Source organism: Mesoplodon bidens (assembly GCF_964165515.1).
Source record: "Mesoplodon bidens genome assembly, chromosome: 9".
In the NCBI taxonomy this organism is placed as follows: Eukaryota; Metazoa; Chordata; class Mammalia; order Artiodactyla; family Ziphiidae; genus Mesoplodon; species Mesoplodon bidens.
The window spans coordinates 26339259-26365163 of record NC_138166.1 but is presented as its reverse complement, the minus strand read 5'-3'; the positions used below and the strand labels follow the sequence as shown (position 1 = coordinate 26365163).

General features: G+C 34.0%; 1 protein-coding gene across 1 annotated transcript in view; it reads left to right on the top strand.

The window, feature by feature from the left end:
* PCLO (piccolo presynaptic cytomatrix protein) overlaps nucleotides 1-25905 on the top strand; it is a 383857-nt gene that overhangs the window by 269005 nt on the left and 88947 nt on the right. The window contains exons 11-15 of the mRNA XM_081243593.1: nucleotides 13029-13137; nucleotides 13672-13739; nucleotides 14807-15021; nucleotides 21013-21063; nucleotides 24147-24271. Of these exons, the coding sequence (XP_081099719.1) occupies nucleotides 13029-13137; nucleotides 13672-13739; nucleotides 14807-15021; nucleotides 21013-21063; nucleotides 24147-24271 (568 nt within the window). The remainder of the gene's footprint in view (nucleotides 1-13028; nucleotides 13138-13671; nucleotides 13740-14806; nucleotides 15022-21012; nucleotides 21064-24146; nucleotides 24272-25905) is intronic.

Sequence of the window (25905 nt, the reverse complement as noted above, 5' to 3'; positions counted from 1 at the left end):
CTAATCAGTATGCCATAACAGGCTACATTTTGGTGTGTATGAACTTGGAGTTGTTATTTTGGAAGCAAGGATGCTGAACTGTCTTTAATAGATACAACAAATCTTCAAACAGCCAATGCTTCAAGGTCTTCATTATATAAAGAGAATGTTTTTAGAGTCAGACACATCAGGATTTAGATTGAGCTCGGGTACTTTTTGCCTGGATAAGTTGTTTAACTTTTGGTGTTCTCATTTGGGAAATCGGGATAATAATAGTGGCTGCAAAATTGTTATCAGGTTTACAAATAATGTATCAGAAACATTTAGTATAGTGTTTGATATAGTATTTCACAGGAGTAGTGAAAAGATGGTACTTACTTTGGAGATCTTTGATGATAAGAATAGTATGTGCTACTTAAGATTGAAGTCCGTACCCTCTATCTGAACATGCGTAGATAATTGACCATGGTCAGTTCTGAGCTCTGAACTGCAGGTATTTGGAATATTCCTAATGGAAAAATCACAGATTTGAAGTCAGAAGACACTGAATTAATGTCATCCTCATGATGTTAGGCAAGTTGTTTATGTTCTCTGAGTCTCCTTTTATCTCATCTGGATGGGTTGATGTGTTAGTTAGGAGGTTTCAAGACCTATCTCATGGGGTTAACTGTGAGTATGAAAGGAGCTGATGTATTTTTCATGCGTAGTTAACTATAAAGAACTAGATTAACTAAAGAAACTATTTTCTTAAGGATAGACGAAATTATTTTCATAGATGACAGTTAACTCACAAAGTTCAGTCTTCCTGTAAGGGAGCATTGATCTGCTAGAGATATTCTGCTATAATGGAATATCATTTTAGGTATTTATTAGGCCTGAATAAATTTTTTAAAAATTTAAAACCTGAAGTGATTAAGTCATGTCCCATGTAAATATATCACCTCCTAACCGTAAAACTATACTTTGGGCTAGTCTTATAAAAAGGCTTCTAAGTTTTTCTTCTTATCAACAGTTTGTTAATCTCATCTCTGATTAAAGTCTATGGACATACATACAATTAATATCTGCTTATGTAACTCTCATGCTCTGTAAGTCACTGAAAGCATATCTTGTTAGTGAATAGAATCGTGGTGTAGGTGTCAGATGTCAGGTGTCTGGCACCCAGTGTGTGGACTGATCTTTCTCATCAACTCCTTTTTATGGCTGTTGACAAATCACAGAAACTCACTGGGTGTTCAGCATTAAGTGTAAGGGGCCCTCCACAAGACCCTTCTGTAATGCATACTTTTGAGACACTTTACTATTGAAGGGATGCGGGGGAGAAATTGAACCTTGAGAAGAATCATACAGTCTAAGGTGTGGAAAGAGGAAGCAAAACAGTAGTATGTGTGCTATGGTAAGTTGTGTATGTTACATAAAATGGAAATGTGAGCCCTAGAATTAAGAATGTGAGACTAATTACATAGGATGAAAGAAGGAATGAAATCAGAATGGATAAATCATGACCCTAAAGTCTCAGGGCTCCTTCCTCACCTATACAGGCCCCTTCCAAGCCTCCAGGAAGTTAAAAAATATATGTGATATTTGTGACATTTGTCAACTTTTTAACTTTTGTAATTTGTTGTGATTTATTTTGTCCTTTTAACAAATATTCACTTGTATCCATTTTGTATTCATAATTTTCTCTACTTTCTTAAAATTGCATAAGCTTCAGGCCTTACAATACTTGAATTCATCCCTGCATGAGATGTTGTTTCTTATTGGGGGAGAACACTGAGGTGCTTACTGCAGAACTGTAAGAACCTATTGATGTGCAGCAGTAATATGCTGACAAGGAAGATGGAGGTGATAAAAAGGGAGTTCAGAAAGAAGGTTTGAGGAAGGAGTAAAGGAGAGAATATCAGGAATATGGGAAATAATAAAGAATTCAAATGGGTCAAGACGTTTATTTCAGTAACTACTCTACAGGTATATCCTAGAATTCTATCATTCTATAATTCCACCTTGCTTTCAAGATGGTTACAGCCTAGAAGCGCAGTGGATAGAGGATATTCACTGTGGAGGAAAAGTTTGGTCAGGGTCTGAATGAACAAAAATATAAAATAAACCTGAAGAACTAGGAGAAAGATGTATTTACAGAAAGAAAACCCATTATTTAATAACTTTTTTGACAATGTATATTTTCTTCTACTTTCAGTAAGAGAAATATAGAAATGCAGAACACATTGGTTGATTCTGCAGGCTTCTGTCAGAACCAGTACCATAGCTAAGTGTGGGTTACAGATATGCCTCTTCCCCTCCCCAGGTAACTTTCAGGTAATGTCTAAGAACAGACTGTAAGCTCCTGAGGGCAAAGAACTCTCCAGGAACTGAAACAGATCTTTTTAGGCTTTTATCTCTTTCATTGGTTAATTTTTTACATAGTTCATATTTTACTTATTTATAGTATTGGAGTACAGCCATGTTCCAGGTATAGTGATGAGACTGCAGCAGAAAGAATATTCTGTGGGAATGCAGATTTTCATATCAGACTAAAGGTTTTTCATATATATACTAAGTTACACTGAGAGTGGTGGAAGAAAATAAATTTGCTTTTTTTCCTGTTAGGCTACTTTTGTTTTCTGTTACTCTCTAGTTTTTACTAGATCCCCGTCACTGTCAGATATGGTACTTGAGATTTTTAAGTTCTAGCGTGTGTGTGTGTGTGTGTGTGTGTGTGTGTGTAAGTACATGCTCTATAGAGCAACCTTTCTTGGTCCTGTGGGACATGAATGAAGAAAACATGGACCATACATTTCAGTAGGTGAGACAGAAAGTAAAACCTACTTATAAGTATCACATAATAAGTGGTAATAAGTACTAAGGAGAAAAGGATAACAAGGAGGGTGGATATGCCAAATAGGAGAGTAGGGTTGAAATTTTAGATGGGATGTCAGGGAAGACCGCACCAAGAAGGCAAAAAATGAGGAAAGCCTCCAAGGAGAGGAAGGAGTGAGCTTGGAGTTATTGGTATTATAGGCAGAGGAATGAAAAGGGCACAGGCCCAGAGCAAGAGCCTGCCTGGTGTGTGCCAGGAATAATAAGACCGCAGGGAGGCCAGCATGGCTGGCACTGAGTGAGGATGTGAGTGAGAGAGAAGAAAGCAGGAACTTCCGGCAGAGAAGTAACGGATGTAACAGAGTAACAGAAGTAACAGAGGTAGCATCTTCTAGGTCAGTGTGAGGACTTCAGCTTCTATTAATGTCAAATGAGAAGGCACTGGGCCGACACAAGCTGAATGACGTTGAAATAAAATCACTCTGACTGCTATAAGGAGAATAGTTTGAAGGAGTAAAGAATAGGAAGGAGAGCAGTTAGGATGCTATAGAAATGATCCAGGCATGAAATGTGGCTGTTCAGACCAAGGTGGGAACAGGGGATGTGGAGATAAATGATATTATATCATATATCTATAAATACTAATATAACATGTGTATTACATTTCAGCTCAGTGAAAATGACTTCAATATGTTCATTCATTTGTTCCTGTACACAGTATTCAAATTTAGTAGGCCAAAATGTACTCCACCATTTTTTAAAAAAACTTCAATCTCTACATCATATAACAAACCTACAGAGCATTTAACATTCAAGTCTTAAATCTTATTTTAATTAATACAATAAATATACATTCTTTAATAGAAGTCATACAACCTAAACAGAAATGAAGCCCTCAGAATGCTAATATTCTTGAACGTAGATGAGGAATCAGGAGTCCTGGCTCTTTGAACTACCACTCAGTATAATTTCTAAAACAGATTTCAGATCTGTAAACACAGTAATAGTTACATTTACCCTACCTATTTTACTGAAGTGCTGTAAAGATAAAATGAGAAAACGTGGTCAAAATAACTTTGTAAAAAAAAAAAACAACGAGGTCCCATGTTGGTACGATTAACATAAGTGAAATAGATCTAATTTTATTCATTTTAATCAAAAAGACTTCTTCTAATTAGATGGTATACATCTGAAAGTTTTGTGTAATTCATCAAAATATGTTACCATTATTTTTTGTGGTTGTTAATCATGTTTGCTTCTGAATTAGAGGAAATAATTTCTCTACGTGAATTTTAAAGAGCTGGAGGGAAAATAACTGAGTTTTTTCTCTATTATTTGGCAGATATTGCTGTTAAGGTGTCTTCTTAAACAACTCTAGTTTATTAATGGAAAAATCAAGAATTGTAATATGTTGTGTATATATATATATATAGATAGATATAGATAGATTGAAATTACATTCTGTTTACTGTGAGAACTTTTTGAATAGAATTCTACCATCAAATAACATTTGTCATGTGTTGAACATCTATCCAGCCAAAGTGAATTATTTGCTAGTTCTTCTTCATGATGTTAATAGAATACTGGCACTTCTTATGAAGTAGCTAAACACATAATTCATTTTTTTTTTGTAAAGTTTCTCTTAGGGTGATAAAATGGTTATTGATTTTTTATTGTTTGAAATGACTTCTTTGTTTTATTTCTATCCTTTAACTCTTCAGATGATGAAAGAATTTATGTATTTAAAGTTCACTCTTTTAGTTTTGATTATACCATTCATAATAATTATATAGTGTCTGGCTGAAAATAAGCAAAATATAAAAACAACATTTTTATGCACAGAAATTGACCATGTTGTAATATTTCTAGTGATGAGTACTTAGGTTATGATTAAAAAGAAAACTCTCCTTCTTTGTAAAAAAAACATGTATTTTCTTATACTCTAGAATAGTATATTGGAATTTTTTGCTCTTAAATTTTGATTGGGAGATTTCTTTTTATAACTTTACTTTTCAAAACATAGTTTCCTTTTTGCCCAATTTTGCACACGATTTAAAGTTACAACTCAGAAGTCAAAGCAAAGCTGTGCGCATTTTGTCTGTCAAATAATGTTATGAAATGGAATTTGTATCTTCTATATATATATGATCAGTGGAGATGATGATGATGATGATGATGATTTTGCCACTGGTTCAAACGTCTCCTGTATTTATTAAGAAACACTTTCCCTAGTATAAATTGATGATATTTTATGTTAAACTCCATTGTCTGAGTAGTGGGATACATTTAAATAACTTTGTAAAGGGAATAGTACAGAACACATGAGTATCAAAAAAGGTTAAGAACATAATTAAAGTTAAAATCCTTGCTGGTTCGCTAGGGATACTTAAAGCAGAGGAGGCACCAGTTAAGACAAGCATTTCTCATGCACAGTTGTGTCATTTGCCCTAGCTTCCTATGTCCATTTAACCCAACTCTGTATCTCTATATAATCATGAGTGCATTTTGGATTAATCTGTTACTGTTAGCTGGTCATGATATCCTTTAGATTTGATGGTATTAATCTGTTCGTGCCATTTAATTAGAAAGTCAATAGAAAACATCCATTCTGAGTATTTTAACAAAATAAATAGGGAAATTAAACTGAGAAAAGTTGATAAATTTATGAACTGCACCCTATTTTAAATGAGGTGATAGCATCACAAACCTACCATTGGATATCTCCACGTGTTCTATTATTTTCGGGGGGATCAATAAAATTGTACTAATCTCCCCATAACCCCTTTCCTGCCTTATTCAGCCACATTCTATTGTAGCCTGTTTCAAATAACGTATCTAATTCTAAACACCATAAACTGTAGCCATAGTGTGACTTTGGTATCTGTACCAATCCTTCCAGGAAATATTGAACTGGAATAATAGATTATTTTAGTGGTCGGAGTGATTAGAAACAGAATCCTATCACGATAATCTTCTTCAAATTGGACCCACAAATCATGGATATATTCCCCTATTCACCTTAACTCTGTTTAAAAAGCATGAATTTGCAACACCTATACTGGAGTGTAAGAAACATATGACTTTTTCTGTAAATCAAATGTAATCAGTTCCAATCTTCCCTTCATCTACTTGTGAGAAGTTGAAACCCTTCAATTTTTTGATGTTGCCTGCCCCATGAGCACTGAGGAAATTCCCAGTGAGGCTCTTACACATTCTAGAACACTGGGGGTTGGGCCTCTTTACCTTGACCCACACCGCATTGAGAGCAGTGTCCAAGCCTGCATGCTTCCTTGACAGTGGGTGGCTCCTTTAAACTGTGACCAAATTTTCACGAGAGTAATTCTGCCTAGGTTGAGCCACCAAATCTACGGTCAGCTTTTCTAATGGCACCGCGCAGAAATTTTTCTTTGAGGTAATGCCGTCTTCCCTGGGTAATATAAGCCAGCAGGAGCCTGCTCTCTACTGCCCTGGCAACCTCCAGCCACCATTGTTGGGGGAGATCTCCCTAGAACTCTCTACCTCCCCTTCCCCTCATTCATCCTACATTCTTCTTTTTTTCTTTTTAAAATTCTGTTTAGTACTTTTAACATTGAGATCTGCCCTCTTCGTAGGTTTTTAAGTGTAAGATACATTATTGTTAATTAAAAAAAAAATGTTATTTATCAGATATCTAAAGCTTATTTGTCCTGTATAACTGAACTTTTATACAAGTTAATAAGAAATTCCCCATTTCCCCCTCCCCTGGGCCCTGGCAACCACCATTCTGTTCTTTGCTTCTATGAGTTTGACTATCTTAGATACCTCATATAGATGGAATCAAGCAGTATTTGTCCTCCTGTGATTGGTTTATTCCACTTAGCATAATATTTTCAAAGTCCATTCATGCCTCCTATTACAGGATTTCCTGAATCCCGAGCAATAAAGGCTGAATAATATTCCTTAATATTTGTAAACCATATTTTCTTTATCCACTTATCTGTTAATGTATATTTAGGTTATTTCCACATTTTGGCTCTTGTGTGTAGCACTGCAGAGAACATAGGAGCGCTGGTATCTCTTTAAGATCCTGATTTCAGTTCTTTTGGATAAATACCCAGAAGTGGGATTGCTAGATCATGTGATAATTCTACTTTTAATTTCTAGGAAGCTTCATACTGTTTTCCATAGTGGCTGCACCATTCTGCATTGCAACCACCAGAGTACACTAGTTCCAATTTCTTCACTTCCTTACCAATACTTTTATTGTCTTTTGTGGGGTTTTGTTTGTTTGTTTGGGTTTTTTTTAAATAATAGCCATCCTAACAGGTGTGAGATGATGTCTCATTGTGCTTTTGATTTGCATTTCCCTGATGATTAGTGATATTGAACAATCCTTCCTACATTATTTTCCCTTCCAGCGGGGCTCAGCATAATTTCCCATCATTGTGCCTGTAGAAATGTGAAATTGGTTTCCCTTCTGGGAGTGAAGTGGAGAAAAGAGATGAGAAAGCCAATCAGCTTTCCTAATGGTCACTGTTTACGCACCATAAAATGATATATCCCACAACAACTTTCTGTTTGTTCAATAAGATCTTCAATTTTTGCATGCCCAAATCTTCAAATAATATTGTCATATAGATAATGAAATAATTTCTAAATTATCTTTCTTTATTGTGGTTAAATATGTCATTATAGATAACATATGTGTTCTTTGTGCTAGGTTTTACATATTTGAACATTGTTTATATTCAGGTGGGCTACGATGTAGTTTAGGTTAGCATAATTTGAATGAGTTTTCCTCTTTACTGACACTAGCATTGGCCTGAAAGACAGTTAAATGGACTTCATATTTCTGCATTACCATCAACTAACTGTGTGATGTTAGAAAAGTCACGTCACCTCATGTTTCACTCCTCTAGTATGTTGTACAAAAGACTAAAACTAGCACCTCTACACAGATCTTGCTTACTTTATAATGAGCCTCTGAATTAGTTGACATGCCTTTGTAAGACATTTCATTCATGTAATCCTCCTTCAATGACCCTTTTATTATTGACCATTAATATGTGATAATCTATTTTCTTTACAATTTTTTTAATGAATGGAGGCATATCTGTTTTACATCTGGAAGTGTGGAAGTCATTAATTCTAAATATTTCAGTAGACTCAGACCTAGAAAAAAAAACTGTGGGTAAGCTCAGACAGTTCAACAGTAGTCTTTGATATTTCCTAGATAATTTTTTATGTTCAAAATGTGATAATTGTGTAATATGTAAATTAATTTCATTTGAGCATTTATATATGCAAGCCATACTTTGCTGATTTTTAAAGTGTTTCAGGTGTACAGTATTGAACATCTTATCATAATTGAGGACATCTCCTTTGATCTGTAAATAATCAAGACACTATTCAAATACTTTTTTTTTTTTTTTTTTTTCTTGCGGCGCGTGGGCCTCTCACTGTTGTGGCCTCTCCCGTTGCGGAGCACAGGCTCCGGACGCGCAGGCTCAGCGGCCATGGCTCACGGGCCCAGCCGCTCTGCGGCATGTGGGATCTTCCTGGACCAGGGCACAAACCCGTGTCCCCTGCATCGGCAGGCAGACTCTCAACCACTGTGCCACCAGGGGAGCCCAAATACTATTTTTTTTAACTTTACCTCCCTCCATTCTTTTTTCCTTTCCTTTTTTTTCCCCCTTTTTTTCCACCCTTCTTTCTTTTATATTAATGTATAAATAGGCTAAAATTGTAAAATATTTTAAAATGTAGTTCTGAAAAATAATAAAATCCATCTACCTATGCATTTCTCTTATATTAACATTGCCTAACTTGAAAATGAATGAGTAAGTAGTATAACTGTTGGGGACAATGTACTGGACTCCTGAAAATCACTTGCAGGGTTTGTTTGCTATTTAGAAAGCCAGGGCAGATAACCAGTTCAGCTGAGTTTTTCCTACTGCTGCTACTTTATAGAGGGTTCTTGGGGGCGGATGTCCAAATTTAGAAAATTAATCTAGAGTCATAGTTAATAATATCAGTGGAAAAAAGGATAAAATAATAAATTATAAATAATTTATTATATGCATATTTTTTAATTGTTTTGTGGGTTTTTTTATCCCAGCTGCATCCAATTCTCATTTCACAGCACACCAGCCCGGTTGGTTCACATAAGGTCCCCTCCTCTGTGTGTGTGTGAGGGGGGACTGTTTGCTTGTTTGTTTATTCATTCATTTATTAACTCATTTCTTTCCTTTTATCTCACTTTCTCTTCCTATCTGTTCTTCCCTCCATGAAAAACCATGATAATTTATGTAATGGTCTGTTGTTTATTTGTATGATATATAATGTTAGTTTGTGTGAATATCATTTTAATGAACATAAATGTCATTGTCCTATAGATCCGATCCTGTTTCTCACTTGTTTTTACTTGGCAGATGATTTTTTTTTTTTTTTTTTGTGGTACGCGGGCCTCTCACTGCTGTGGCCTCTCCCGTTGCGGGGCACAGGCTCCGGATGCGCAGGCTCAGCGGCCATGGCTCACGGGCCCAGCCGCTCTGCGGCATGTGGGATCTTCCCGAACCGGGGCACGAACCCGTGTCCCCTGCATCGGCAGGCGGACTCTCAACCACTGAGCTACCAGGGAAGCCCCTTGGCAGACGATTTTAAGATGGATCTGCCCTTTGGTGTTAATACCTGGTATGGTCTCTTTCCTAAAACTGCTAAGTGTTTCCATCATGAGTATTTAATAAGCTCTCATTGTCCATTTTTCCTGATACTTCCACCTCCCCACAAATAGAAAGTCAAGAAGATTTCTGGGTCCTAGGGTGTACATATGCTTAATTTAACGACATTCTGCCACATTGCACTCCAGAGTGGTTGCATTTGTCTGCATTCCCATTAAAATAATTACATGTTTATAAATTGTAAATGAGCAGTTGGTTTTTTTCATCCTAGCAGTTTTAGTATTCTCACATCATAGAGTGGGGATAAAGCTAAAAAACCTCCTAGCAATTATAATCTCTCTTGAAGTCAAGGTCCCCTAAATCCCATATCCTGGTCAACACGCTGTATTTTCTGGCTTTCAAACTTTCCTCAATATGATGAGCATTAAGTAATACATCATTACTGCTTTGATTTGTAGTTTCTAATCTCTAATGAGTCTGGGCTTTTCTTCATATACTTAAACCACTTTTGAATTTCCTTCTCTGTGAATCTTCATTTTACTAATTGCCAAGATACTTCTGCTTTTTCTAGTAGAGTATCTTTTTTATTAATTTTTATAACAGCATAAAATAGTAGATACAAAGGTGGTGATCATCACAAAGGTGATGAATTGTGTAGTGCCTGCCACATAAATATTTGTGGAGTAAATCAGTAAAAGTCATGAGCTTTTGTGTGATATATGTTTGGATATACATTAACGTATAAGATTTTGACTGTTAATGCAGTAATTTTAATACAGAAGATGTTTTTGCAGTAATGGTAAATATTATAGACAGAGAAATAACAAGATGAAATTCTGAATTGTAAAGATAAGAATAGCTTTTGCCAATTTGAGAAACATACAAAATTCAGTAATCCCAGAAGTTATAAAAACACACATTTCAGAATGTTTTGTAGTGATTGATGTTTTTAGAATTCAAAAATTACCTGATTATTGTCTTTTTTCAGTGTTTAATAACCTATTAGATGTAAGACTTCGAGCAGCAAATTCTATCATGACTGTTGCACATTCAAAAAAATTCAGATTATCTTAGTTTTCCTATTAAAAGTTATTAGAAGAGGCACTTTCTAGGGATATAATTGAAGTATCATCTATGCAATCTCAAACTTGAACAACTGGTTAACATACATGTTGATATAATTTAAACATAAAGAAAATGTGTTTGCTCATAATGCTAAATAATAGATAAAACCATTCATGTGTTCACTGTGTTCTGGGAATTATTTCTAAACCAAAGTCAAAGTCAAAAGTTTCCTTAAGATTGAATATGCTTACATTCAAATCGTTGAAATGATAAAATACTACTTTGGTTTCTGTGTAGTGTGATCAGACAATTTCTGCATGTATTTTAAAATAGTTCATAGGATTTTACAATTAAAGTATTTTCAAAAATATCATATTTGAAGACACATACCTAACAGTACTTAATTCTCACAATGACTAAAACCATCTTATGAATTTAAAAGTAGTTTGTATATTCACTTGGTTATTTTACTGTGGTTCTTGTAGGATTTGTAGGAAGTTGGAGAGGCAGAGGAAAGGGAGCTGTGTTCAAGTAGTCACATTCCCTATAGATCGCATACTCACCATTGAAACCAAAAATAAGAGGATAAAAGAACTGGCAAAATTTTTTGAACTGCAGTACTGCCCCAGTGCTAGTGGGAAACTGAGTAAGGGGAAAAGAAGTTCAGCTGGTATATCCTAGGACAGAGCAAATCATGTAGTTCATGATCTCAGGTATATATCTAGGTTAAGATCCTAGTTATCTGTATTTTTCATCAGTTTTATTAATGTGTCTAAATAGTTTTCCTGTTTACAACTAGAAGCATTTATTCATTTCACTGGATAAATATGTTTTATAAATTTGCCCCTTTAAGATGTGAAAAATGAATGGGTAAATTCAACAGAAGAAGCATGAAGATTATGCAGCTATTGCCTTTCATAGAATTTGCTCCTGCAGAAAAGTGACAATGCAATTTCTGAATTATACCACTATTAATTTGTTTCAATTCAGAATCATCTGTTCATAAATGTACTCTTTCTTGTGACTAAGAAAAAGTGTGTTTTTCAGTGTGCTTTTCCTCTTTCAGCTCTAAATTTTTCTTTAGTGGTATTATCACTGTCTTTTATGTAATTTTCTCATTTTATGTGTACAACAGCCTGGGATTGTTGAAATAAACCTAAGGCCCATCTGAAGGTAAAGTTTTCTTGGAGTAAGTTATAGAAAAGTCATTCTTGTTTGTGCTATTGTGGGCACTTTTAAGGACTTCTTTTGCCATTTCCCAATAGTAAAAGAACTTCCCTTACTTGTTTGCAACTGGTAATATGCTTTCCAATTTATATCAAAATCATTAAAACTTTTAAAGACTCAGTCATGCCATGTTGAAAATTTCCCATGGAAGCCAATAGTGAGTAATAGGGAATTTCACATTGGCATCTGTGAAGCTCATTGAAAACCTAATTGTTCAACAAGCATTTCTTTTTATTTAAATTACAACCTAGTCATGGCATACAGGTATTTTTTTCTCAGGTAAAGCTGGTAGCATTCACAAATATCTGGGCACTATAACTCAGGATGGTTTCATCGAATTTATATCTAGCCCACTTAGCTACATATTAGGACCATGTGATTTGTGCCAAATACGTTCCCAAAATTATTTGGCAGCTCATATAATATGGACAAAAAAACAAGTGTAAAATATTGAAATATTAATTATGTTACTACTTTTTTGTATGAAAATTACCTTTCTAGGAAGAGAGGAAACATGAAATGCTCTGTAACCAGTCCAGCAACATGATTTATGGGACCCAGTGCAAAATAAAAATATAGGACTCTTTGTTCAAACAGTGTTAAGAATTTCAAGATGGCAGTAGCAAAGCATTAAACCAAGCATGGGGCCCTTCTGAGCACAGGGCATACTATTGCACAGGCCACACACACATCCATGACGCTGCCCTCTGTATAACATTTCTGCTGCTTCTACTCAGGATTGTCTTGCATGCAGCGAAGAAAAACACACACCATGGAAATCTTTTTTATCTGATCAAAGTTGAAGCTGTAACAATTTCTTAAAGGGAGCTTCGCAACAAAATCCTAATGACTTTTTTCTACCACTCCTATTCCACAATAGAATGGAAGTTTACACTCTTCTAGCTGCTCGTTGCCCGTGGAAAAATTATATTGGTGGTTGCAATTATTTTTTTCCCACACAAAATTGGTTTAAGCAACATACAGTCAAGAATGTTTTCTTTAAAGCAGTGTGAACAAAATGCATGTGTTTGATACTATTTAATAGATTTTCAAGAGCAACATTTTGCATGTTCTGTTTGACATATTTTATATGTTCAGGTAAGTTGATGAAATCAAACTTCATATGATTTTGATATTAATGTTCCAGAGAACTTGGAACTGATGTTCTCTGAAATGGTGTGTTGAGTTGGTTTTTAAATGCAAAGCAATGTGTTCTGTGCCTTGTGGACCCAGATGAGACAGCACACCTTTTTAATTTTACACTTGAATTTGTCTTTGTAGGCATGCAAGTATTGGAATGGAATGGAGTTCCTTTAACTTCTAAAACATATGAAGAAGTACAGAGTATCATTAGTCAGCAAAGTGGGGAAGCAGAAATATGTGTAAGACTGTGAGTTTTTCCCCATCTTTCTGTTTCCATTTTTTGGCTATTCATGGCTCTTTTAATTTAAAATTGTTAAGGTGGAACCTTTGCCAGTCAGCAAGATTTCCTGTAATTATATCATGAAGTGAATACAAGTTTTATAGATTTCTTGTGTTCAGAATCAAAGTCTAAAGCATAGAAAGAATCCAGCTAATTTTGTTTCTGATTATGTCCCCTTTCATACTTTTATTGAAACATGCATCATTTAAATGAAAGCCTAAACCCATTTAGATTTTATGGATGTGTACAGTATTTCAAAATGAACTTATATTTAATCCATAAAGATTTCACCTTAAATAATCATTTTTATCAGCTGACTTTTAACAGCATTGCAAATATAGATTTGGTTAGAAGGGTGAGCATGCTTTGAAATTGCTTTATATCATTAACCACTTCTCATTTACCTACTGAAAAAATATATTCAGCATAGTTGGGGAAAAAGGCCTTTTGTCTCAGACTTCCTCAGTTGCTTTCTTAATTTTTTTTTGTTTTAATTTTTAGGGACCTCAGTATGCTATCAGATTCTGAAAATCCCCAGCACCTAGAACTTCATGAACCACCAAAAGCTGGTAGGTGAAAACAGTCTGCTTCCAACTGTGGGTAAAGATGTAGATTTAAATGGAGGAGTAATTGTAGAGGCAGATGTAACTGTAGAGGCAGATATAGACATATACATAGATATAGACAAAAATAAATTTATAGACAGATGTTTATATATTTATGTAATCATAAAATCAAAAGCATTGTAACTACACTTTTAGTGTTCTAGGAAAACACATATTTACATGTTTGACCCATTAAAGAAATTCATATGAAATTCTTACTGTGAGAGTTGATATTTTTAATTCTTTAAAATAAAATTCATTATATGAAAGTAATCCATGGAGCCATTTGTTTGAGGTCCTATATAATTTTTAGATGATACTGGTTCTTTTTTAGCAGTTGGTTTTGGAACACTTACTCCTAAACCTTTTGGTTGCCTTTTATGATAAATAAAATTCAACATATAATTTCATAACTACACGATGAAGTAGATTTATCTCTTAGATAACAAATACAGTCTATAAATCTAAATCACTTATAAGACTAAAAGTATCACTATAGCTTTGTTCAACAAATATTTATGGGGCACTTCCTATGTTGTAGTCAGCATTTCTAAGATGCCGGGTCACTGCACTGAACAGAACAGGCCAAGGCCTATAGAAATTTTCATACATCTGTAAATGTAAATATGTTCTTTGAAATTTCTCACTTAGAGAAATAGATATATAAGATTTCAAGAAGGAAAAACAGCCAGTCATACAAATTAAATTCCAGTGAGTAAAACAATATTTTATCATGCATAGAATTCTCTATATAAAACATTTAAAAACATTTTTATGAAGATATAATAGGAACCTCCATTTTCCTCTGTAATATAGTATTCTTTCATTTTTCTCTGAGCCTTCCAGACTTCTTTAATAATAGATTCATAAAGGTACAATTGCATGTATTTTTTTAATTGAGCTTGTTTTATAAGTAACTATAAAACTTTTATAAGTTCTGAATGACTTTGTTATCTAGAACTTAGGTAAGTTCCATGGTATTAAGTACCTATGAAACTGAGACTGTGTGAAGCCATTTCATTTTGTTGTAGTGGATAAAGCGAAATCCCCAGGGGTTGATCCTAAGCAGTTGGCTGCAGAGCTCCAGAAGGTCTCGCTACAGCAGTCACCACTGGTTCTGTCGTCCGTCGTTGAAAAAGGATCTCACGTTCATTCAGGTCCTACATCAGCAGGATCCAGTTCTGTTCCCAGCCCTGGGCAACCAGGGTCACCCTCAGTGAGCAAAAAGAAACACAGCAGCAGCAAGGTGAGAAGTGTCCAATGCAACCTCCAAGTTACTTATTTTCTAGCTCCTTATTCAGACTAGGAGGTAGGAAATACAATATTATTTCCTAAGGTGTTTTTCATGTGATTTCTCCTTTCCTAATGATCTACTGAAACAAACAAAAAATGTTTCCATTTCTGAGTTTATAACTGATCAAGATGTATCAAAATGATGTATTTCTACATCTCTTAAAATACTGTAGCAGTTATTATTATGGGGAACTTGAAAAATGTATCTAATGCTTCATGTTCTTTTTCTTTGTTGTTACACAAATCTGAGCCTCTGTATATCAAATATATCTTTGTATCTTTTTGGAAACACAAGATATACATTACAGTAGATTTTGTAACTTAAGTAGAAGGTAAAAAGGACAAAGAAATGAGGATAATTTAGGACAACAAGAAAGAAGGAAAGCCAGTAATATAGTATTGCCATTTTGAAATTTATCCCGAATTCCATACTAATAAATTTTCTCTTGATGCAGCTCTTCATTTAGAACCAATGTTTCTAACATTATTATTTTAGAGTTACTGGGGAATTAAAAAAAAATGAATTAATTTTTTAACTTTATAAAATCAGATGATAATATAGACAATTTGTGATTTTCCCCCATAGATTTGATTATTAATAGAGAAACTCTCTTCATGGTTGATAAATACATTAAAAAAGATTTTTTGTTTGTTTGTTTAACCACAAATAAGATTTTTTCTTTATGTGGTGAGATATATAGGGAGGACAGGCTATGGTTGGATAAGTTGACTAGACTTCGGAAAATAAAGTTTTTTCTACTAAGTGTAAAAACGCAGCAGATGTCACTAAAAAACCCTTTTATTCAGAAGCAAAAATGAATGGTAGGATGATCTTAATCATTGCATCATAAAATGACTTGTTTCAAACTAAATATAGTAAGGTTTTATGAGGAATAAGTTCAAGGATAGACTCAATTTCAAAATAAATTTTAACACAACTATATTTTACCACATGTGTTAATTTTGAAGAATTACCTCATGGAGGCCCCCTGTCTCTGGAGTTACACACTGATACCATTACTGATTCCTTTCTCAGTATCTCCACACAGTAGAACTAAAGACATGACAGACTTGACTAGCAAAGTTTTCACACCAAGCACATTGTAGTTCTATACGTCTGTCATCCAGATATTTTTTATTTCAGCATTTGACATCACCATCCTCCCAGAAAATTAAGTACAAATGTAAAAGCACCATTTCCTCTTCTTTTATCTTCATTCACTGAATCTTAATCCTGTGAATTTTAAATTTTTAATAAGTCTTTAATCATTTTTTACGTTCTCTGAACTTGCCAGCTTCTTTAGCTAAGCATTATTTTTTTTGGCCAACAGTATTGCACTCACTACTGGTCACTCCACTCACCAGTCTCTTTTCCTTCCTCTTAAACTACCCTACAACTATCTGATCTGTGACACCATGTTCTGATTGAATCACTATTCTGTCGAAAATGAAGCCCTGCTCCCTGGAATGTCAGCTTCCCTACCTCTGTCTAAGACCCTGTCCTGCTCATTCTAAGAGAGCCTGGTCAATGGTTTTCCTTAGAAGATTATCACCATCAGCTTAATGTTGTCAGATCTTTACAATAGCCTTGCTAATAAGTACTCTATTTATTAGGTTTTTAAACTCATTCCTACTTTCCACAGACATTTTTGGATGCCACCTCAGTGTCACGGGTCGTAATTGGTACCCAAGATACAAAGAGGGATAAAATCCTTCCCTGTATCCTATGTAGATGAGTGGTTCTTAAAGCATGCTCCCAGTCTAACAGCACCAGCATCATCTAGGAACTTGTTAAAAATGCAGACTGTTGATCCCACCCTAGGCCTTCTGAATCAGAGACCCCAGGGATGGGACCAAGCAACCTGGGTTTTAATAAGTTCTCCAAGTGAGTGTGGTGCCCCTTGTAATTTGAAAAGTGCTGATCTATGTATAGATGAAGAGGATATATAAACAAATTTAGTAAAGCTGTAATGGTGGTGGTCATTAAGAAGTACACAGAGCACTCTTAGGAGAGTGGGGTTAGAAAAGCTGGCATTTAGCTAATGAACTGATTTGGTAAAGGGGAGAAAGGAACCAACATCCAAAGAAGAGAATGCAACATGAAGAAAATCTCAGAAACAGAAAATTGTATGCTTAGGACATAGGTGTACAAAGGATATAGGGGTAAGAAATAGAGGAGAAGCCTAGATGATTGTAAACTGGAAGACATTACATGCCATGCACGACTTTTACAATCTGTGGAAAATAAAGAGCCAGTGATAAGTGAAAATAAAATAACAGGAAGCCTTCCTCCACAACGTCTTTCCATATTCTCATCCTTCCTTAAGTCAGAAGTTAGCCTTCCTTCCTCCTTCCCTCCATCCAAAGTGCCAGATGCTTTATGTACCTCTTAGGACAATTTGTATCTTGATTATAGTTACTTGTCTCCTTATTTTATCCTCCCAAATGGGCTGCAAACTCATTGAGAACCAAGAACCATTTCTTATTTCTTCTAGCTCCCTAAGAACATGGTAGAGTAGCTTGCATAGACCGTAACAGAATAAATTAAAATTAGATTAAAATGTCAGTGGCACCTGTGAGTCTCTGTAATATTATGGGGGTAGAAAATGTAATTGTTTTGTAATATGTTAACTTTTTGGTAATGAGTAGAAGATGAAAACAGGTATTGTAGGACAAATATCAAGGAAATAATATGAACAGGTTTTGATATGTGGTCATTCTTTTCTATGCCAGGAATGTGGCCTATGTAGTTTTTATAGAAGTTTTGCTAAGATAAAGAGTTATAGAGCTGCACTGTCCATGACAGTAGCTGCTAGCCACGTGTGACAGCTGAGCACCTGAAATGTGGCTAGTCCTAATTGAGATATGCTGTATAAGTGAATTACACAACAAATTTCAAAGACTTAGTATAAAAAAAGAATGTAAAATAGCTCATTACAACTTTTATATTGATTTCATCATGAAATGATAATATTTTCAATGATTTGGATCAAATAAAATATGGCAGTAAAAATTAATTTCACCCATTTATTTTTATATATTTAATGTTACTACTAGAATATTTCAAATAACCTGTGTGGCTCACATTATATTCCACTGGACAGTGATGGTATAGAGATTCCTTTTTAACTCTTAGTAGTAGTAATAATGATAATCAAATCTGGTTATTTTTGAAGTTTTATATATATATATAGAAATGTATAGTCAATAGATGTTAACACTCTTGAAGAAAGGTACTACTACCTATTCATCTTTTGGGGGGGTTTATCATCAACATTTAGCTGGTACTGAATTTCTTAAAACATTTTTGCTGAATGAATGAATAAATTTAATGATATTTCTTGGCCAGTCAGCATGTAGTAAGCAATACTTTTATTTGTTCTCCAAATTCTGCAAAGTTAAGAAAATTGATATTGAGAGATTAGAGAAATATTGAGCAGTTGTCTAAAACTTACATGTTCCTGAGTCAGGTAATATAATATTTCCAAATATAGCATATGTTCTTCAGTTAATTTAGAAAATTATAGTTTTAACATTCTTTCATTTTTATTAGGTATGAGGCTAACTATATATTAAATTATAAAACATTAATGTAATGGAATGTATTAAAACTAAAAATTTAAATCATAGCATAATTATACATTTAGATATTTAGAGCACCATCTATTAAACATTTTGAATGATTATTCATAAGTAATTATTAATCTATTAATACTCTAGTTTAAGTGATTACTTCTGAGTAAATGTAACTAAAATATGCATCTATTTAGATATAGGTTTAAGTTATATGTCATGTATATAAGACTATTTTTATTATTTTGCTTACTAATTCAATATGAATTTTTGTCTTCAAAATTTTTAGTTTACTGCCTCAAGGTCTTTTATTTCTGAAATCTAATCAGACTTTCTTCATTTTATCTTTAAAATCTGAATAATTTCTTCCAAGTCATGGTATAAATAAATAATTGTACTAAGTGCTTACTAGTTTTAAGCGTTCTAATGAAATAGGTTCTTGCTTTCCCAAACTTTTCTGTCATGGCATACAACATCTCAGTAATTTTTTCATGATGCCCTTACGCCCAAAGAAATACCTAAAACAATTTCATTTATTATGTAGTTAGGTCCTAACAATTCAACTAGTATTTATACCCTAACATCTTAGTAACCATTGGAAAAAATAATACCCATAAAATGAAATTAAAATATATTTATTTCATTGTTAATAATTCAAATTATATATCAGTGGGGTATGTGCCTGATGGGCACTGCACAGCTATTCAAATGGTGGAATTGGTTTGGACACTGACACTCTCATTTCCTGTTCCACACTGATCTCACTGATTTTCTTGCAGTACATTTTTTTTTTAGCACCACAGTCATCACAAACCAGCCTCACAAAGGTATAACATCGAAAAGAAATACTTGTCTCTAATCTTAAACTGTAATTATCTGGAGCTGGTAGTTTGCCCACTGTACAACAGATATTACAATATCCTTCTGTGCTCTTATGAGTTCACTGACATACCCCAGAACATTTAAAGATGGTCCATACATTTATTCTCTGTATTGAATCTAGTTATGTTTGCACGATCATATGTCAAATGAGTTACAACTGTCAAAAATAAATCAAAACAAAATACATTATCATTATTCTTTTTTTTTTCTGGTCTTATTTTTGACTTTTTATCTCTAGTTATTCCCCAACATTCCTAACTGAGATGCAAGGATATCTGGTTTTAGGAAACTCCCCATCGTTAATTGAGATAGAAATAGTTTCAGGAAGTTGTGTGGTCCTTTGTCTAGATTCAGTTTCTTTTTCTTAAAATTTAAACAGTAAAATAATTATTAAGTAAATATAATGGTTCATTACCTAGCAGTTTATCCTTTGCAGCTAGGGTGTAGTTTCTTATAAAAGAGCTGAACTAATAAAGGATATATGGCTTAGAAAATTTAACCCTTACTCTATAACTTTACCAATGATTACATTATTTTTATTCTTATTTCACAGAACAAGACCTGGAATATAGCTGTCTTCTTTGATTGCTCTCATTTCTAGCATAAATTTATAAAAGAAAAGGTAGCAGAACAAGTATATATACCTAAGTATTATGAATTTCTCCTTTTCTGGTTAATTATTAAAATAAAACCAATATTATGTATATATAGGGAGACAGGACCTTATTTGTAGGGTAGCAAGCTTGCTTCCATTTTAGTAAATATTTCCCTATAGTGATGCCACGTTGCCTGAAATTCCATTATAGATCTAGAGTCAGGGACAGCATCTCTTTTTTGGTACAAATTTGTACATTCTATTGAAATGTAACAATTCAGCAATTAGCCACTTAATCAGCAGAATGAATCACTTTACCAGATCACAGTCCTAACAGTTTTTAAGGCTTTACTGACATAAGGAAATTATTAAGGAGATGAGAACTTATATAGACTGGGATGGAATTTTAATTAAAGGAGTATGAAATACTAAGAAGTGATTGCCTGGCTGTTCCACTCTAGAAGAGAGTAGGAATAGGCTGAGAACCCAACAAAGGAATTTAAGGATGGACGTTTATAACTTCTGGGCTCCTAGGCAGTTGAATAAAAACAAAACCTTTTTCATTCTCTTATAGATATTTAAAATCTGTTCATATTTAAATTGAATACTTTCAACCAAAATTGTTCCATTTCTTAGGTAATTGAACGTAGATTACTGCAGGTATAAAATTATAGCCTCAAAACAGGCTTCACAAAATGAAAAAGGGATTTATGTATTTATAAAATTAAACATGTATTGAGAAGTGTAAGTAGACACCCTAATCTGAAGCAGCCAAATGGATGAAATGTGTTCTCCAGGCAGGGTGCTCTGACAAACAGAAATTAATTCAGAAGGAAGTTGAAATGGTAAATCCTATGAAAGCTTTATCCATTAATCTATGTTTTGATATTGCAGCCTACTGATGCAACAAAGGTTGTCTCTCATCCAATTACGGGGGAAATTCAGGTATGAAAGTTTTTAAAAGATCATTGCTATACCATCTTTTGTGGCTCTTTTTCCCATTGGTCTATTGAAATTGTAAGCATTGTTAGAACCTTTCCTGTTTTATAACGTATATAGATGTATAATGAAAAAATACAATTTTACAGAAAAGTATTTTAATACAAATACATGTTTTATTAAATCTAATGATATCTGCGGAATTCTATACTTCGAAGTCTGCCTGATACCTTAACAGTATCAATGTAGTATGCCTCGGTTACTTTATACATGTTGAAAATGTTTCAAACATGACAGATTCTCCTGGAAATTTGAAGGTTCCTCTTTAAGAGTTTCATGAGTCTAATGCTGTCCTCTTTTCTTCCTCTGATCAATAATTGTCAAATAAATGCTGAGCAATTCTTTTAGAGCAGTGTTTTTCATACTGGGGGTCATAACCAATCTGTAATTTATCAAATCAATTTAGAGGATTTTGACCAGGAAAATAGAAGAAAATAGTATAAATCACTATCTTTTTTAGTTCTGTATGTGTGTTTCTGTGTTTATATTGCATTGTACATGGACAAAGTCAAAAATGTTAGAAAAACTGTACTTTAGATGGTACCAAAAAGTAATTTAGTGTAGATAATAAATATCATGAAGAAAGAATTAACACAATACCAAATAATAACTATTTGAAGATAGTACATTTCAGATAAGGGAAAGAGAACAGTGAGTCTTAGTTGCATCTACAGTACATTTTCACAAAGTGTAACAGATTTGAACTAATTTGAGGGTAAGCATAGAGAAAGGGGGAGTGTTTTCCTGGAAGAAATGGTACAAGGAAAGATTCTTCTGCCAGAGGGTAGTGAAAGGAACAGATCTGCTTTGCTGCAGGAAAATGTTACTATAGAGGTAAGTTGAGACTAAATTAAAAGAACCTGGAACAGAAGCCAAGGGATGTTAGCCACGACATAATAGAGTGATCAGGAAATAAATATTTTTGAGTGAGGGAGAGGCTAATTCAAAGCAATATGTGATAGAAAATTCATAGAGCCTTGGCCTCTAGAAAGTATTATGAAGGATAGGACACAAAGACAAAGAAATCAATTAAGTGTTAACCTAGGTACACCCTGATTCAAGCAGAAGTGCAGTATGAGAGTGGAAATGGAGAAAGAGTGCAGAACATGGGCACCTTACTAAGAAGGACCCAGCAGGATGGAGTCGGGATCACCTGTGTGTTCTTGATCTTGCTGTATCGCTGCTATTTCCCACTTCTAGAAAAACAGACCTGATCTTTCTTCATTTCACATGCAGCACAGAAAATGCTAGGTGTTCTCATTCATAATATCTCCTTCTTTCTGCTCATTTTTTTAAACTTCTTGCTCATGGGCCAATATATGCTATTTCTTTTTGGCTTGTTGGGTTTTTTTGTCCTTATTTTATTTTCCTTTCCCTTCAGTAGTAATATTTAATTCAATAGTGGAAATTTACTCTAATAATTTTCCTTCTTAACACCCAGGTTATTTTCTTTTCTTTTCCTTTTTTTTTTTGGATATTTTCTTATGACAGTGATTTCAATTTTTTACATTTTATCTTTTGTCTTTTAATGAAACCTTATGTAAATACCCAAACAGTGAATTGCCAGCATGGCATATCTCTGGATGAGGGTTACTGGGGGCATCTCATTCTCTCTCAGATGTAACCTCCAAGCAACTCTAAGTGTTCTCTAAGGCACCAAGTTTACAGAGTACATTTTGGAAAGCACTCTCTTAGGGTAGCCTGCAAATCTCAGTTTCAATAAGAAATGATTTTACTGCCTTACAAGTTAAAAGTGGACTTTCAGGCTAGCAGAGAAAGGAGAAAATGGAGAAGAATTTCTCCTTAAAGATTTGGAAGCCATTATAAACCTCAGTGAAATTAATTGCAGAGTAATTCTTCTATTTCAGTACTCCATTAGAGCACAGTTACTGCAGTTCTAAACTTTTCATTTCTCCTCTTCCTTCACGGCCCTTTGTTTCATTTTTCATATTGCTTCCACGATGGTCAGAGAGACTCTGGGCCTTTCTGTACTGAGGAAAGCAAAGATTCATTTTCTGCCACAAAACATAACCAGATCAAAATTATTCTGAAATTAGGAAATTATTTTAATTATTAACATGAAGACTATCTCATCTAAATTATTCCATTGTCAACAGCATATCTGTTTGTATGATTATAAAAAATACATTCATTTTTTATTTATGGATTTTCTTTTTCAAAATATAGATCCCTTCCCTTCTGTTATTTGATAAACAGAAACAGCAACAAACAGAATTGTCTTATTCTAAATGATGCCAAAAGAATCTTTCATTTTTGACGGTGAAAAATTAGTTAATTTGATTATTTTGAATTGTGCAGGCTTCTCAAATATTAATTTGAACTATAAGTCTTTTACTATTCAATGACAATTTTACAACAGCCATTAAGCGTCTATGAGACATTGCCTCTTCTTTTCTCTTCAGCTTCTAAAATTAAAGAACAATATTTCATTATCTTAGCCTCACTATTAAGAAAGCACACACAGAAAGAATAGCTATAGGTTTATCAGATAATTTAATATAGGAAGGGATAAAATCTACACATTCTTAAATATTCTTACAATTCAGTACTAACATCTTTGTCTTTAAATAATGATTCCACCCACTGCTAATTACTTGATGAAATGCAAAAGATATTTTCTAATAAATTCATCAATTAATTTATTTTCAAAATTCTGGCAATTGTATTTATGAATGGTAACATTTCTGATTTTCCTAAGAGTAGAAATTTAGTTTAAAAATGGAGCCAGCATTCACTGTGTGATTATCCTAAATGAATTTTTGACAGGCCAGGACTTTCACCGTGGAAAGAATGAGCAGCACATTTACTAGTAATTAATGTGTGCCTGGGAGTTCCCAATTAAATTAGACATTAACTGGTCTGTTCAGTTTCAAATAAAATGAAAGTAGCAGTTGATGCTTCTTATGAGAACTTTTTTAAAATACTGGTAAAATGCTGAATAATAATGTATTATATGTTTTTTAAAACAAAAAAGATAATGTTCATGGAATATTTGCTGTCCCTTTAAGCTTCAAATCAACTATGATCTTGGAAATCTCATAATACATATTCTCCAAGCAAGAAACCTTGTCGCTCGAGACAACAATGGTTACTCAGACCCCTTTGTTAAAGTGTACCTTCTTCCAGGGCGAGGGTAAGTAAAGAAGTACTATATTCTTAGTATTGTAAATATTGCCCTATGGTTTAAAAAATAGTGATAGTGTCTTCTGGTCTCTAATTTAAAGAGTTTAATATCTTTTCCTTAGTTTTATCTACATGTCATATTTATTTATTTCCAATTAGTAAGTAAGGTGGAATTAAAAATTTGTAATTAAGCCTTAATGGGTTTTAGGAGAGCCACGATAGTAGCAAAACATGCCTGGATGAGAACACATCAGTATTTCAATTCGGGAAAGCACTTGTGCTATGACCAATCAGGTAGACAGTAAAATCATTTCAGGAATTATTTGTGGAAGATTTAAAGAATTAGTTTACTTTTCAAAATATATTGGTGAAACCAGTGTTCAAGGACTCATCAGTTACTCTTTTATAAGACATGTGTATTATTCAATATGTTAAATGTTCATTAACTGTCTTGATATATTATTATTCATTTGCATATTTTCAAATGGGTGTTTTAAAATTATAAAATAAAGCTTTAGTTAGCATCTATCACCTCATACAGGTAAAATAAAATGACAGGAAAAAAAATCTCCTTATGGTGAGAAGTCTTAGGATCTACTGTCTTCATAATGAGATAAACAATATATTTAGTCAGAAGACACAATTAGCAATCATGAAGACAGGTCAATTGAGATTGTTTACTTTAAGGTACAGAAAGAAAAAAGAATGAAGAAAAAGGAACAATGCTTTAGAAACCTGGGATATCATAAAATATACGAACATACACAGAGAGGCAGTTCCAAGAGGAGAGAAAGAGGAAAGGGCAGAAAACATTTCTGAAGAAATAATGGCAAAAGATTTCTCACACTTGTTGGAAGATATCTGCACAGCCAAGAAGCTTAACAAAATCCAATCAGGATAAAAAGAAAAAATTTATACTTGGTCTCTTTGTAATCATACTATCAAAATCCACAGAGAGAATCTTGAAAGAAGCAAGAGAAGTGGCTCATCATATCCAAGAGATCCTCTATAAGATTAAAAACTCATTGCCAGTCAGAAACCATGGAGCCCAGAAGGTAGGGAGATGACATAGTCAGTGTACTAAAGGAAAAAGATGGTCCACAAGAATTCTGTATCCAGCAAAACTTTCCTTCAAAAATAAAGACTTTTTTTTTTTAAATAAATAAGACATTGGAGAGGACCTTCAAGATGCTAGAGAAGTAAGATGTGGAGATCACCTTCCTCCCCACAGGTACATCAAAAATACATCTACATGTGGAACAACTCCTACAGAACACCTACTGAATGCTGGCAGAAGACTTCAGACTTCCCAAAAGAACAGGCTCCAGAGGGAGACCTACATGCAGAGACGGGGCCAAATCCAAATCAGAACACCAGGAGCTGTGCAAACAGAGAAGAAAAAGGGAAATGTCTCCACGCAGCCTCAGGAGGAGCGAATTAAATCTCCACAGTCAACTTGATGTACCCGGCATCTGTGGAATACCTGAATAGACAATGAGTCATCCCAAAGTTGAGGCAGTGGACTTTGGGAGCAACTGTAGACTTGGGGTTTGCTGTATGCAACTGACCAGTTTCTGATTTTTATGTTTATCTTAGTTTAGTTATTAGTGCTTGTTATCATTGGTGGATTTGTTTATTGGGTTG